Source organism: Cherax quadricarinatus, chromosome 65 (genome assembly GCF_038502225.1).
Source record: "Cherax quadricarinatus isolate ZL_2023a chromosome 65, ASM3850222v1, whole genome shotgun sequence".
In the NCBI taxonomy this organism is placed as follows: Eukaryota; Metazoa; Arthropoda; class Malacostraca; order Decapoda; family Parastacidae; genus Cherax; species Cherax quadricarinatus.
Window position 1 is genome coordinate 15,223,672 of NC_091356.1, and position 14,802 is coordinate 15,238,473.

General features: G+C 41.4%; 1 protein-coding gene across 2 annotated transcripts in view; it reads left to right on the top strand.

Moving 5' to 3' along the window:
• The window catches only part of prtp (thioredoxin domain-containing protein pretaporter), a 54,772-nt gene that overhangs the window by 21,214 nt on the left and 18,756 nt on the right, over nucleotides 1-14,802 (top strand). For both annotated transcript variants that reach the window (XM_053793829.2, XM_070098974.1), the window contains 2 exons: nucleotides 6,885-7,040; nucleotides 13,473-13,666. In XM_053793829.2, the coding sequence (XP_053649804.1) occupies nucleotides 6,885-7,040; nucleotides 13,473-13,666 (350 nt within the window). The remainder of the gene's footprint in view (nucleotides 1-6,884; nucleotides 7,041-13,472; nucleotides 13,667-14,802) is intronic.

Genomic DNA, 14,802 nt, shown 5'->3' on the forward strand with positions numbered 1-14,802 from the left:
GCTGTGTTAGGGTGATTTTCATCCATAAAAGTTTGCACTTCAACCCACTTTGCACACATTTCCTTAATCTTTGAAGTAGGCACAACTGGCATAGGCTTCTCAGGGTTAGCCCCAAACCCTTCAGAATCTTTCTTAATTTCCATACTAATTCTCATCCTTTTTACCACAGGGTTGGCACTAGAAGCTTTCTTGGGGCCCATGGTGATTTATTTTGCAGTTACAAGCACAAAAAACACCGGGATAAGGTGAAATGTACCGAATGTATGCATGGATGCAACCGCACTGGCTGGCTTGTAAACACTGGCACTGGGGCCACACGTGGGACACGTCCCGGACTAATCACGTGAGGCGAGTTTTTTATTGTGAGACAAGGCAAAATTTTTGTGTTAAAATGCTTCGTATGGCAGATTTAACGTAACGCGGGGTCCACTGTATTTAGGTATGCATACTGGTCAGAGAGCCAGTCATAAGTCTGAGTCGTCGGTAAATGAGTACGTAGCTAAGTAAGGAGAGGATATACTACAGTACATGACTTGTTTCTCAATAACCTAACACAGTGTCACAATGCCTATATCATCACCTCAATTCATCTCATTATCACAGGCATTGTATCATTGTCACATCATTATATCATCACAGCAACAATGAAGAACAGAAAAGCCGGTGAGTACTCACAATAGGCCAAGACATTTTTTAATTATGGGGAGGTGGAACAGAATTCTTCCTCCATAAGCCATGTGTATCATAAGAGGTGACTAAAATACCAGGAGCATGGGGCTAGTAACCCCTTCTCCTGTATACATTACTCAGTTTAGAAAGAGAAACTTTTCTTTTTCTTTTTAGGCCACCCTGCCTCTGTGGGATATAGCCGGTTTGTTAAAAAATGCATGTAAGCGAAAAACGACTTGTATATAGGGTTTGCTACTATCCGTAATTTTTGGGCATCCATGAGACAGTGAGAGTAAGAATGAGGGAGAGTGAGAGTGAGGAAGAGAGAGAGTAAGGGAGAGTGAGGGAGAGCGAGAGTGAGGAAGAGCGAGAGTGAGGGAGAGCAAGAGTGAGGGAGAGCGAGAGTGAAGGAGAGCAAGAGGGAGGGAGAGTGAGAGGGAGGGAGAGCGAGGGAGAAGGAGGGAGAGGGAGATTGAGGGAGAGCGAGCGAGGGAGAGGGAGAGGGGGGGGGGTAGAGGGAGAGCAAGGGAGAGGAAGAGCGAGAGTGAGGGAGAGCGAGGGAGAGGGAGAGCGAGGGAGAGGGAGAGCGAGGGAGAGGGAGAGCGAGGGAGAGGGAGAGCGAGGGAGAGGGAGAGGGAGAGCGAGAGAGAGGGAGAGGGAGAGCGAGAGAGAGGGAGAGGGAGAGAGAGGGAGAGCGAGAGCGAGAGTGAGAGCGAGAGAGAGGGAGAGCGAGAGAGAGGGAGAGGGAGAGGGAGAGGGAGAGGGAGAGAGAGAGAGGGAGAGCGAGAGGGAGAGAGAGAGAGGGAGAGCGAGAGAGAGGGAGAGGGAGAGGGAGAGCGAGAGAGAGGGAGAGCGAGAGGGAGGGAGAGCGAGAGAGAGGGAGAGCGAGAGAGTGTGTGTGTGTGTGTGTGTGTACTCACCTAATTGTGGTTGCAGGGGTTGAGACTCAGCTCCTGGCCCTGCCTCTTCACTGATTGCTACTAGGTGTGTGTGTGTGTGTGTGTGTGAGAGTGAGTGTGTGTGAATATGTTTGTGTATTTTTGTGTTGTCTTGTTTGATCAAGTAGATGTGACCATTCCAGATGCCACTGAAAAGATATGCACAATTCTAAACACGTCTAAAAGATCTCCATTGCTAAAGCTATCATAGTGCTCACAGCCTTTACTGCCATCAAGAACACAACCAGAGAAACACCGCCAGCATGACTCAGTTACCGCAAGGATATACAGTACAATGCACCATACCATGTAACAACTGTGATGAAATTATGTATTTAAGACATCAAGATATGAAGCAATGAATTTCAAAACTCCAGGAAGCCTGCAGATTTTACAACCTGTACAGACCCTGTATGTTACACTGCTGTAATTCCCACAACTACTTAGGAAATCATTACCAAGAGAAGAAGAATCATCTTAGAATTTCAAACGACTTCAACCAGAACAACAGTTATAGCAATTTTGCTAAGCATCTTGCCAGAACACCTCTGTGGTGTTGAGGAATCAATGTGATCTTGCTCACGTCTCATTTCCTCTTCACCTGATTATTATTTATATGCTTGCCCTCCCTTACCAGGTTTAGCTGTGAATTGATTAACCCATTGTATGGGTGAAACTTTGTTCCATTAAATTTCATTTCTCTCTCTTTACTGTCTCTGAAGTTTGATAAACAGATGTACAGGTCGAGGCTGCTTACAAGTATACACATCCTTTTCTTGTTGATATGGAAAAGAATCCTTCCTCCATAAGCCATGTATGTTGTAAGAGGTGACTAGAATGCCAGGAGCAAGGGGCTAGTAACCCCTTTTGTATAAATTACTAACTCTTCTAACCCCTTGCTCCTGGCATTTTAGTTTCCTCTTACAACACGCATTGTGGCCCGGTGGTCTGGTGGCTAAAACTCCCGCTTCACACACGGAGGGCCCGGGTTCGATTCCCGGCGGGTGGAAATTCCGACACGTTTCCTTACACCTATTGTCCTGTTCACCTAGCAGCAAATAGGTACCTGGGCGTTAGTCGACTGGTGTGGGTCGCATCCTGGGGGACAAGATTAAGGACCCCAATGGAAATAAGTTAGACAGTCCTCGATGACGCACTGACTTTCTTGGGTTATCCTGGGTGGCTAACCCTCCGGGGTTAAAAATCCGAACGAAATCTTATCTTATCTTATCTTATCTTATGGAGGAATTCGGTTCCACTTCCCCATGGAGAAAATTACTAAATGTAAAAAGAAAAACTTTAGTGTTTCTTGTTTTAGTCACCCTGCCTCTGTTGGAGACGGCTGGTGAATTAACCCTTTGACTGTTTCGGTCGTATATGTACATCTTACGAGCCACCGTGTTTGATGTATATATACGTACTCATAAATTGTAGCGGCTTCAAATCAAGCAGGAGAAAGCTGGTAGGCCCACATGTAAGAGAATGGGTCTGTGTGGTCAGTGTGCACCATATAAAAAAAATCCTGCAGCACGCAGTGCATAATGAGAAAAAAAAAACTCCGACCGTTTTTTTAATTAAAATGCCGACTTTGTGGTCTATTTTTGTATGATATTTGTGGTTATATTCTTGTTTTCTTGGTCTCTTTTGATAGAATGGAAAACATATTATAGAAATAGAGGTGATTTTGATTGGTTTTACTATGAAAAGAACCTGGAAATGGAGCTCAAAGTAGGGGAAATGTTTGATTTTTGCCTATGTTCAAAAGTAAACAAATGATGTCATTTTCCAATAATTGTCCAAGTAGCCATTCTAATATGTTGTCATGAATGGGGTGACATTATTTATACAATTATTACAATATTGCAGTAGTCTGCATAACAGTAAATCTATTTTTTGTTTGAATAAAAATTCAAAATAGAAAGCAAAAGTAATATCAGAGGGGCCTGGAGACGTGACTGATGAACAAAGAAAATGTTATTTTAGAGCCAATAATGTCTCCATTGTTCATTCTGGACCCTAATTTGAAATTGTCATTTTTTAATTTTCATGAAATTGGCCAAATTGCAAATTTCTGACCACGTTATTGAGTAGTTGAAATAAGTAAATGGGCAGTTTCTTGTACTCAGTTGATAGAAAAAATGTAGTTCTAAAGAAATAGCTATGAGTTTGGTCAACTGGAACATTGGAATTAGCCGAAAATAGGGCTCAAAGTGGGTGAAATCACCAATTTGTAAATACTGCCGAGGTTGCTAACTTTGCGAGAGCGTAATTCCGTCAGTACTTACAGAGATACAGTGCCGAGAAGTTGACCCAAAATGACCGGGTGGCGGCAACATCGACGATTTCCACATACGCACATTACTTTATTTTACGTTTTTTATAGTTTTTTCTATACTAATTTTTTTCTTTTTCTACTAACATTTGAGGCCTGAGAGACCAATACTATATATAATGTATATATATAAACTCACTGTATTGAACACAATAACCGCACTCAAGTTATTATCATATTGTTTACCACTTGTTTATTACAATAAACATGTAAAGTAAAAGGACACAAGTGCAACTAATGTGACATTTATTGTGGCAACGTTTTGCTCTCCAGGAGCTTTATCAAGCTTGATAAAGCTCCTGGAGAGCGAAACGTTGCCACAATAAATGTCACATTAGTTGCACTTGTGTCCTTTTACTTTACATATTGTCGGTAATTCTACCAACTTTATTACAATAAACATGCACAAATCTTGTATAATACTAATGTCCTATCATATATTTACATATTTACAATCACTGGACATGTTTTTAGAACTGCTGGAGCTTGTGGAACTCCTTGAAATAAGGCACCATGCACAGAGGTACCTTACAGTCCTCACACATAAACTGAGTGTGTTTGCGTCTTTGTTGCCGTCGTTTTGTTTGTGCACAGACAATGCATCTCTTCTGGGCAAATTTCTTCTTAGTTGCAGGAAGCTGTATTATGAAATGATCACCTTCCCTCCTCAAACGCTTGGGTATATCCTGAGGTGTTCGAGGATCTTGTTGTATAGTAGGTGTTGTTACCTGGTATACTTCATTATGAGCTGTCTGACAACAGACAAACAAAATTCACCATACGGTGGTCTGTTGCCAGTCTTCACTTGGTACATATTATATGCATTGAGCATTGAAATGTCCATGAGATGGAAAAAAAGTTTCATGTACCACTTGTAACTCTTACGGACACAAATCAACAAAGCCAATCTGCATGTCACATTTGTCAACCAAGGGCATATTTTGTGTATAATCAATCACTGTTACTGGTTTTCGAATATGTTCATTAGTCATTCTATCAACTTTGCCACCGTCTTGCATTTCGTTACGGTGAATGGTTGTCAACAATGTGACATCTCGTTTGTTATGCCACCATAATGCCATGATGTCATTGGCAGTAAACACCTGCACCTCATCACCACGAGCACCTGCGTTGAACCTGGGCATATATTTACGATTAGAATGCACTGTGCCACACACGTCTGTCTTGTTCAGTCACAAGAAATCACTTAGTAAAGGGCTTGTGTACCAGTTATCGGTATATAATGTATGCCCCTTACCAAGATAAGGTGCCATCGTGCTTCTCACTACATCACCTGAGATACTCAATAACATCCTGGTATCTTTCAATGTTTACTTCCCGTGTATACAACAATATCCAATACCAGGCCACTGTCACAGTCACTGTTTGAATGACATCCTACCTTTGAACAAAATCAAAGATTCGTCAAGTACGAGATTCTTGAATGGATAAAAGTACATGGTGAACTTTTCTCTCAGATACATAAAAACATTTCTAATCTTGTATAACCTGTCACTTCTGTCAGGCCTGGTTTTGTCAGAGAAGTGCAACATACGTAACAGTAAGATAAACCTGTTCACTGGGATGATTTCACTGAAGACCGGGGTACAAATTAGCCGATCTGTGGACCAGTATGATTTTATATTATGCTTATAGACATGAGGCATAAGCATTATTGTTGCAAAAAGCAAATACACTTCTGCAACAGTCGTCTCTTTCCACCGGTGTAGTCTTGACTGTGGTGATATCATCGTATTTGCCATGGTGTACTCAAAATACTTGTTACTTTCCCTGACAATAGTTTCCATCAAGGGCTGGTCAAAGAATAATTCAAAAAATTCCAGTTCATTGGCAGTGGTTCCAAGGGGACAAGTAGGTAGAATTCCACTTTGAGAGTCATCAAAGTAGTGGGGCTTGGGAACAAAATTGGGATTTTGCTGCCAATCCCAGATACAGTTTGCTGGTGGTTACTGGACATCATAGGCTGGTTGTGCTGGTAGTTGTGGTTGTGGTGGGCTGGTGGCTGATGCTCCACTTTGTCCTTGAACTGAGGAGTCAGCAGCGTGGGTCCCAGCCTGGGCTGGTGAGTCATGCATGGCCATGGCACTACCATCACCACTACCACCACCTACTGATGCCTGTGGTCTATCCATGCCAAGTGTAGCCACATCATCCTCACTTTCACTGTCTATTCCTGGTGTAGGGCCACGGGATGTACTCTGTTCCCTGGGCACTGCATAGGGAACACGACCCGAGCGCATGCAGCGGTGTATAAACCGACGCTTCACTGGTGAATATGTTTCCTCACTATCACTACTCAAATGATCGTCAAGAGCAATAAAATCACAATCCACGTCACTATCATCATCATTACTGAAGTCAGAGGCCTGGCCACACGAAAATAATAGTTTTCCCTTGCGATGAGGTACAACTGACCGTGACTGAGGAGTGCCCCCACCAGAGGTAGAAGGTTGAGGATCGTCAGGGTTTTCTGCACTATTATCGATATCCTGGTCATTCCTTTCGGTCACTAACTGATCAAAGCTAAAGAATTCGTCTTCATTTCCACTTCCATCAGAGTCAGAACTATCAGATAGGAAGAGGAGAGTCCCAATTTTCCTTGGAGTGAGAGCTGCCTTGCATCGAGGAATGGTAAACAAAGGTAACTGAGCCGGCATTCCCACAATGCTATGCGGGCGCTTAGAATTTTTATTTGCAGCGCACACACCACGCAGACCCGTTCGCTCACATGTAGGCCTACCAGCGTTTTTGTACTAAATTTGACGCCGCTAGAATTTTGGCATAGATCTACGGTTTGGACCCTGAACATAAAGCCATAGATCTACGGGACGGACCCTGAAAGGGTTAAATAATTTAGTGAATCTGTATAGTGTGTTTTTAATTGTGATTTGTATATTTAACTTTCTTTTTTTTCCCCTATCAAGAGACTTGCTCCAACTTGGGAATCCCTGGCGAAGTCTTTTGAACATGACAAGTCGGTTACAATTGGAAAACTAGATTGCACTCAATTTCGGGATATTTGCCATGAGTATGAAGTGAAGGGTTACCCAACATTGCTGTGGATTGAAGATGGCAAAAAGGTGAGAATAGGAATTTATAGTATTTAGTATTTTGATATTGTAAAAGTTGAAATTCAATTTAGCAGAATTTCCTGGTAAGCAGTAATGAGCTTGATTGATTGAGATAAGTTGATGACTTCATTCTAGATTTTGTTATTCATATTCATTACATGTTAAAGAATGTATTCAGTGTTGTTGTATGGTAATAGTCTTATAATTTATTTTTTTTTTTAACTCTTATTGTATTACAGTTTACAACTAATGTGCTTTTGTATTTTAAATCTAATTTACTACAAAATTTTAAAGTGATGTAGTTACCTATTTGAGTTTGTGAGGGATTCTTATGTTAATGGGGGGAGTGCTAAACCTGTAGGTCTCATACAGCACCTGGGGTAAAAGGGAAGGCATTCAGGCGGCTTGATTCAAAGAATTGGAGCACAGTTCCAATTCCTTAAATGAAGAGTCCCTCACCACTATCAAGCAACTTCTCTTAAGGGGTTTGCATGGGAGTGATGTGCTATAGAACTCTGGCTCCTCTAAATTTACTTCTGGAGTCAGTTTCTGCTGTCTTACTGTTTAGCTCTTTCCAATGCTCTGTTAATCTTTATTTGCCGTTTTTCGTAATATTTGTCTCCCTCCTCAAAGGAGGTTTCTTGATGCTAGTGATGAACTCTTGGTCTGAGGAATTTGTTCTGTACTTCCTCTTTCTTGGATCACACCTGAATGCCTGTCCCTCAAGGGCTGTATGATCCCAGTGGGTTTAGCACTCTCCCCATGAGTGTAATTACAAATCTTAATATTGGTGGCCTGGTTGGTTATGCGTGTTCCATTTATGACCTCTTATTCAGGTTCCTCCATTGAACACTGTTTTATAACTTGTATAGGTTTATTGCTTTTTTTATGAAAATAATCTTCTGGTTCAGAGACTCCTTTTGTACTTTGTCTATTTCTTGGAGTATTTTCTGTTGTGATCGTATTCCTTATTCTGTAGATCTTGATGGACCAAAGATTTAGGTCACATGTTTTTTCTTAGCTCAGATGTCTTGGCAGCTCAGGCTCCAATCTGGGTGTATATCCAGATATATGACTAGCTGATGAATAAGAAAGACATGAGCAACACTTGGTATCTTTATTGAGAGAGATATCATGCCCACCACAGGTTTTATCAGTCTAATAAGAGACATAACGATGGAAACCTTGTGTAGTGGAGCTAGTGGAATAAGGTAGTACTGTAGTTACAGATGTGGTCACATGGGTTGGGTAGAGTTGCATCCAGCAGCACTCTTGTTTTACCCAATTTGTCTGCAGTTTGACTTTTAATCCAACACTGTTTAGTACTTGCTATTTTTCCAGAACACATGCTTCATATAACTGTATTGTATTATATGCAAGTGGTGTAATATATAAAAAGATAGCCTTATATTGCTGCCATTGAGGATTGAGAAAATTTTGTAATCAGACAAAATTGGATAAAATATAAATTCTATACCTAGGTAGTAGGTTGGTAGACAGCAACCACCCAGGGAGGTACTACTGTCCTGCCAAGTGAGTGTAAAACGAATGCCTGTAATTGTTTTACGTGATGGTAGGATTGCTGGTGTCCTTTTTTCTGTCTCATAAACATGCAAGATTTCAGGTATGTCTTGCTACTTCTACTTACACTTAGGTCACGCTACATATACATGTCTTTCTTTCTTTCAACTCGTCGGCTGTATCCCACCGAGGCAGGGTGGCCCAAAAGGAAAAATGAAAGTTTCTCCTTTTAAATTTAGTAATATATACAGGAGAAGGGGTTACCAGCCCCTTGCTCCCGGCATTTTAGTCACCTCTTACAACACGCATGGCTTACGGAGGAAGAATTCTGTTCCACTTCCCCATTGAGATAAGAGGAATAAACAAGAACAAGAATTTTTATTTTTTATTATTATCACACTGGCCGATTCCCACCAAGGCAGGGTGGCCCGAAAAAGAAAAACTTTCACCATCATTCACTCCATCACTGTCTTGCCAGAAGGGTGCTTTACACTACAGTTTTTAAACTGCAACATTAACACCCCTCCTTCAGAGTGCAGGCACTGTACTTCCCATCTCCAGGACTCAAGTCCGGCCTGCCGGTTTCCCTGAATCCCTTCATAAATGTTACTTTGCTCACACTCCAACAGCACGTCAAGTATTAAAAACCATTTGTCTCCATTCACTCCTATCAAACACGCTCACGCATGCCTGCTGGAAGTCCAAGCCCCTCGCACACAAAACCTCCTTTACCCCCTCCCTCCAACCCTTCCTAGGCCGACCCCTACCCCGCCTTCCTTCCACTACAGACTGATACACTCTTGAAGTCATTCTGTTTCGCTCCATTCTCTCTACATGTCCGAACCACCTCAACAACCCTTCCTCAGCCCTCTGGACAACAGTTTTGGTAATCCCGCACCTCCTCCTAACTTCCAAACTACGAATTCTCTGCATTATATTCACACCACACATTGCCCTCAGACATGACATCTCCACTGCCTCCAGCCTTCTCCTCGCTGCAACATTCATCACCCACGCTTCACACCCATATAAGAGCGTTGGTAAAACTATACTCTCATACATTCCCCTCTTTGCCTCCAAGGACAAAGTTCTTTGTCTCCACAGACTCCTAAGTGCACCACTCACTCTTTTTCCCTCATCAATTCTATGATTCACCTCATCTTTCATAGACCCATCCGCTGACACGTCCACTCCCAAATATCTGAATACGTTCACCTCCTCCATACTCTCTCCCTCCAATCTGATATTCAATCTTTCATCACCTAATCTTTTTGTTATCCTCATAACCTTACTCTTTCCTGTATTCACCTTTAATTTTCTTCTTTTGCACACCCTACCAAATTCATCCACCAATCTCTGCAACTTCTCTTCAGAATCTCCCAAGAGCACAGTGTCATCAGCAAAGAGCAGCTGTGACAACTCCCACTTTGTGTGTGATTCTTTATCTTTTAACTCCACGCCTCTTGCCAAGACCCTCGCATTTACTTCTCTTACAACCCCATCTATAAATATATTAAACAACCACGGTGACATCACACATCCTTGTCTAAGGCCTACTTTTACTGGGAAAAAATTTCCCTCTTTCCTACATACTCTAACTTGAGCCTCACTATCCTCGTAAAAACTCTTCACTGCTTTCAGTAACCTACCTCCTACACCATACACTTGCAACATCTGCCACATTGCCCCCCTATCCACCCTGTCATACGCCTTTTCCAAATCCATAAATGCCACAAAGACCTCTTTAGCCTTATCTAAATACTGTTCACTTATATGTTTCACTGTAAACACCTGGTCCACACACCCCCTACCTTTCCTAAAGCCTCCTTGTTCATCTGCTATCCTATTCTCCGTCTTACTCTTAATTCTTTCAATTATAACTCTACCATACACTTTACCAGGTACACTCAACAGACTTATCCCCTATAATTTTTGCACTCTCTTTTATCCCCTTTGCCTTTATACAAAGGAACTATGCATGCTCTCTGCCAATCCCTAGGTACCTTACCCTCTTCCATACATTTATTAAATAATTGCACCAACCACTCCAAAACTATATCCCCACCTGCTTTTAACATTTCTATCTTTATCCCATCAATCCCGGCTGCCTTACCCCCTTTCATTTTACCTACTGCCTCACGAACTTCCCCCACACTCACAACTGGCTCTTCCTCACTCCTACAAGATGTTATTCCTCCTTGCCCTATACACGAAATCACAGCTTCCCTATCTTCATCAACATTTAACAATTCCTCAAAATATTCCTTCCATCTTCCCAATACCTCTAACTCTCCATTTAATAACTCTCCTCTCCTATTTTTAACTGACAAATCCATTTGTTCTCTAGGCTTTCTTAACTTGTTAATCTCACTCCAAAACTTTTTCTTATTTTCAACAAAATTTGTTGATAACATCTCACCCACTCTCTCATTTGCTCTCTTTTTACATTGCTTCACCACTCTCTTAACTTCTCTCTTTTTCTCCATATACTCTTCCCTCCTTGCATCACTAATACTTTGTAAAAACTTCTCATATGCTAACTTTTTCTCCCTTACTACTCTCTTTACATCATCATTCCACCAATCGCTCCTCTTCCCTCCTGCACCCACTTTCCTGTAACCACAAACTTCTGCTGAACACTCTAACACTACATTTTTAAACCTACCCCATACCTCTTCGACCCCATTGCCTATGCTCTCATTAGCCCATCTATCCTCCAATAGCTGTTTATATCTTACCCTAACTGCCTCCTCTTTTAGTTTATAAACCTTTACCTCTCTCTTCCCTGATGCTTCTATTCTCCTTGTATCCCATCTACCTTTTACTCTCAGTGTAGCTACAACTAGAAAGTGATCTGATATATCTGTGTGTATATATATGCTTGTACATGTATGTGTAGTGTGACATAAGTGTAAGTAGAAGTAGCAAGACGTACCTGAAATCTTGCATGTTTATGAGACAGACAAAAGACACCAGGAATCCTACCATCATGTAAAACAATTACAGGCTTTCGTTTCACACTTGCTTGGCAGGATGGTAGTACCCCAAGTGAGTGTGAAACGAAAGCCTGTAATTGTTTTACATGATGGTAGGATTGCTGGTGTCTTTTGTCTGTCTCATAAACATGCAAGATTTCAGGTACGTCTTGCTGCTTCTACTTACACTTATGTCACACTACACATACATGTTTTTTTTGTTTTTTTTTTTTCAACAAGTCGGTCGTCTCCCACCGAGGTAGGGTGACCCAAAAAAAAAAGAAAGAAAATCCCCAAAAAGAAAATACTTTCATCATCATTCAACACTTTCACCACACTCACACATTATCACTGCTTTTGCAGAGGTGCTCAGAATATAACAGTTTAGAAGCATATACGTATAGAGATACACAACATATCCCTCCAAACTGCCAATATCCCAAACCCCTCCTTTAAAGTGCAGGCATTGTACTTCCCATTTCCAGGACTCAAGTCCGACTATATGAAAATAACCGGTTTCCCTGAATCCCTTCACTAAATATTACCCTGCTCACACTCCAACAGATCGTCAGGTCCCAAGTATCATTCGTCTCCATTCACTCCTATCTAACACGCTCATGCACGCTTGCTGGAAGTCCAAGCCCCTCACCCACAAAACCTCCTTTACCCCCTCTTTCCAACCCTTTCGAGGACGACCCATACCCCTCTTTCCTTCCCCTATAGATTTATATGCTTTCCATGTCATTCTACTTTGATCCATTCTCTCTAAATGACCAAACCACCTCAACAACCCCTCTTCTGCCCTCTGACTAATGCTTTTATTAACTCCACACCTTCTCCTAATTTCCACACTCCGAATTTTCTGCATAATATTTACACCACACATTGCCCTTAGACAGGACATCTCCACTGCCTCCAACCGTCTCCTCGCTGCTGCATTTACCACCCAAGCTTCACATCCATATAAGAGTGTTGGTACTACTATACTTTCATACATTCCCTTCTTTGCCTCCATAGATAACGTTTTTTTGACTCCACATATACCTCAACGCACCACTCACCTTTTTTCCCTCATCAATTCTATGATTAACCTCATCCTTCATAAATCCATCCACCGACACGTCAACTCCCAAGTATCTGAAAACATTCACTTCTTCCATACTCCTCCTCCCCAATTTGATATCCAATTTTTCTTTATCTAAATCATTTGATACCCTCATCACCTTACTCTTTTCTATGTTCACTTTCAACTTTCTACCTTTACACACATTCTCAAACTCATCCACTAACCTTTGCAATTTTTCTTTAGAATCTCCCATAAGCACAGTATCATCAGCAAAAAGTAACTGTGTCAATTCCCATTTTGAATTTGATTCCCCATAATTTAATCCCACCCCTCTCCTGAACACCCTAGCATTTACTTCTTTTACAACCCCATCTATAAATATATTAAACAACCATGGTGACATTACACATCCCTGTCTAAGACCTACTTTTACCGGGAAGTATTCTCCCTCTCTTCTACACACCCTAACCTGAGCCTCACTATCCTCATAAAAGCTCTTTACAGCATTTAGTAACTTACCACCATATTCCATATACATGTACAAGCATATATATATATATATACATACACCCCTCTGGGTTTTCTGCTATTATTTTTCTAGTTCTTGTTCTTGTTTATTTTCTCTTATCTCCATGGGGAAGTGGAACAGAATTCTTCCTCCGTAAGCCATGCGTGTTGTAAGAGGCGACTAAAATGCCGGGAGCAAGGCGCTAGTAACCCCGTCTCCCATATAAATTACTAAATTTAAAAAGAGAAACTTTAGTTTTTGTTTTTGGGCCACCCTGCCTTTGTGGGATATGGCTGGTTTGTTGAAAAAAAAAAATATATATATAAATAAATTCTGTATGTACAGTATCTTACACTGTGTGATATTTACAGATTGAAAAATATACAGGGGATCGTAGCCATGAAGATTTAAAGAAATTTGCAGTTCGCCTTCTTGGAGATGATGCTGGTGTTCAGCAGAAGGAAGACCTGAGAGAGCCACAGCCACCAGTTACAGTTCTCACCTCTGAGAATTTTGAGAATGCCATTGAACAAGGATGTACATTAGTCAAATTCTTTGCACCATGGTAAGCATTACTCTTCCTCTTTTTTTACTGTTAAGTGCATATTTTCCATTCTGTGATGCTGAGTTAGATTATCATTACTTCTTTCAACACACCGGCCGTATCCCACCGAGGCGGGGTGGCCCAAAAGGAAAAACGAAAGTTTCTCCTTTTACATTTAGTAATATATACAGGAGAAGAGGTTACTAGCCCCTTGCTCCCGGCATTTTAGTTGCCTCTTACAACACGCATGGCTTACGGAGGAAGAATTCTGTTCCACTTCCCCATGGAGATAAGAGGAAATAAACAAGAATGAGAACTAGAAAGAAAATAGAAGAAAACCCAGAGGGGTGTGTATATATATGCTATTACATGTATGTGTAGTGTGACCTAAGTGTAAGTAGAAGTAGCAAGACGTACCTGAAATCATGCATGTTCATGAGACAGAAAAAAGAACACCAGCAATCCTACCATCATGTAAAACAATTACAGGCTTTCGTTTTACACTCACTTGGCAGGATGGTAGTACCTCCCTGGGCGGTGCTGTCTACCAACCTACTACCTAGGATTCTTTCTTTCTTTCAACACACCAGCCGTATCCCACCGAGGCGGGGTGGCCCAAAAGGAAAAACGAAAGTTTCTCCTTTTACATTTAGTAATATATACAGGAGAAGAGGTTACTAGCCCCTTGCTCCCGGCATTTTAGTCGCCTCTTACAACACGCATGGCTTACGGAGGAAGAATTCTGTTCCACTTCCCCATGGAGATAAGAGGAAATAAACAAGAATAAGAACTAGAAAGAAAATAGAAGAAAACCCAGAGGGGTGTGCATATATGTGCTTGTACATGTATGTGTAGTGTGACCTAAGTGTAAGTAGAAGTAGCAAGACGTACCTGAAATCTTGCATGTTCATGAGACAGAAAAAAGGACACCAGCAATCCTACCATCATGTAAAACAATTACAGGCTTTCGTTTTACACTCACTTGGCAGGATGGTAGTACCTCCCTGGGCGGTGCTGTCTACCAACCTACTACCTAGGATTATCATTACTATTATAATAAAAAAATGAAGCGCTAAATGTACAAGGGTCATACAGCTGCTGAGTCAGAGAAACAAATCATACACATGACTTTATTTTGAGTCCTTGGGCTTTCTGGC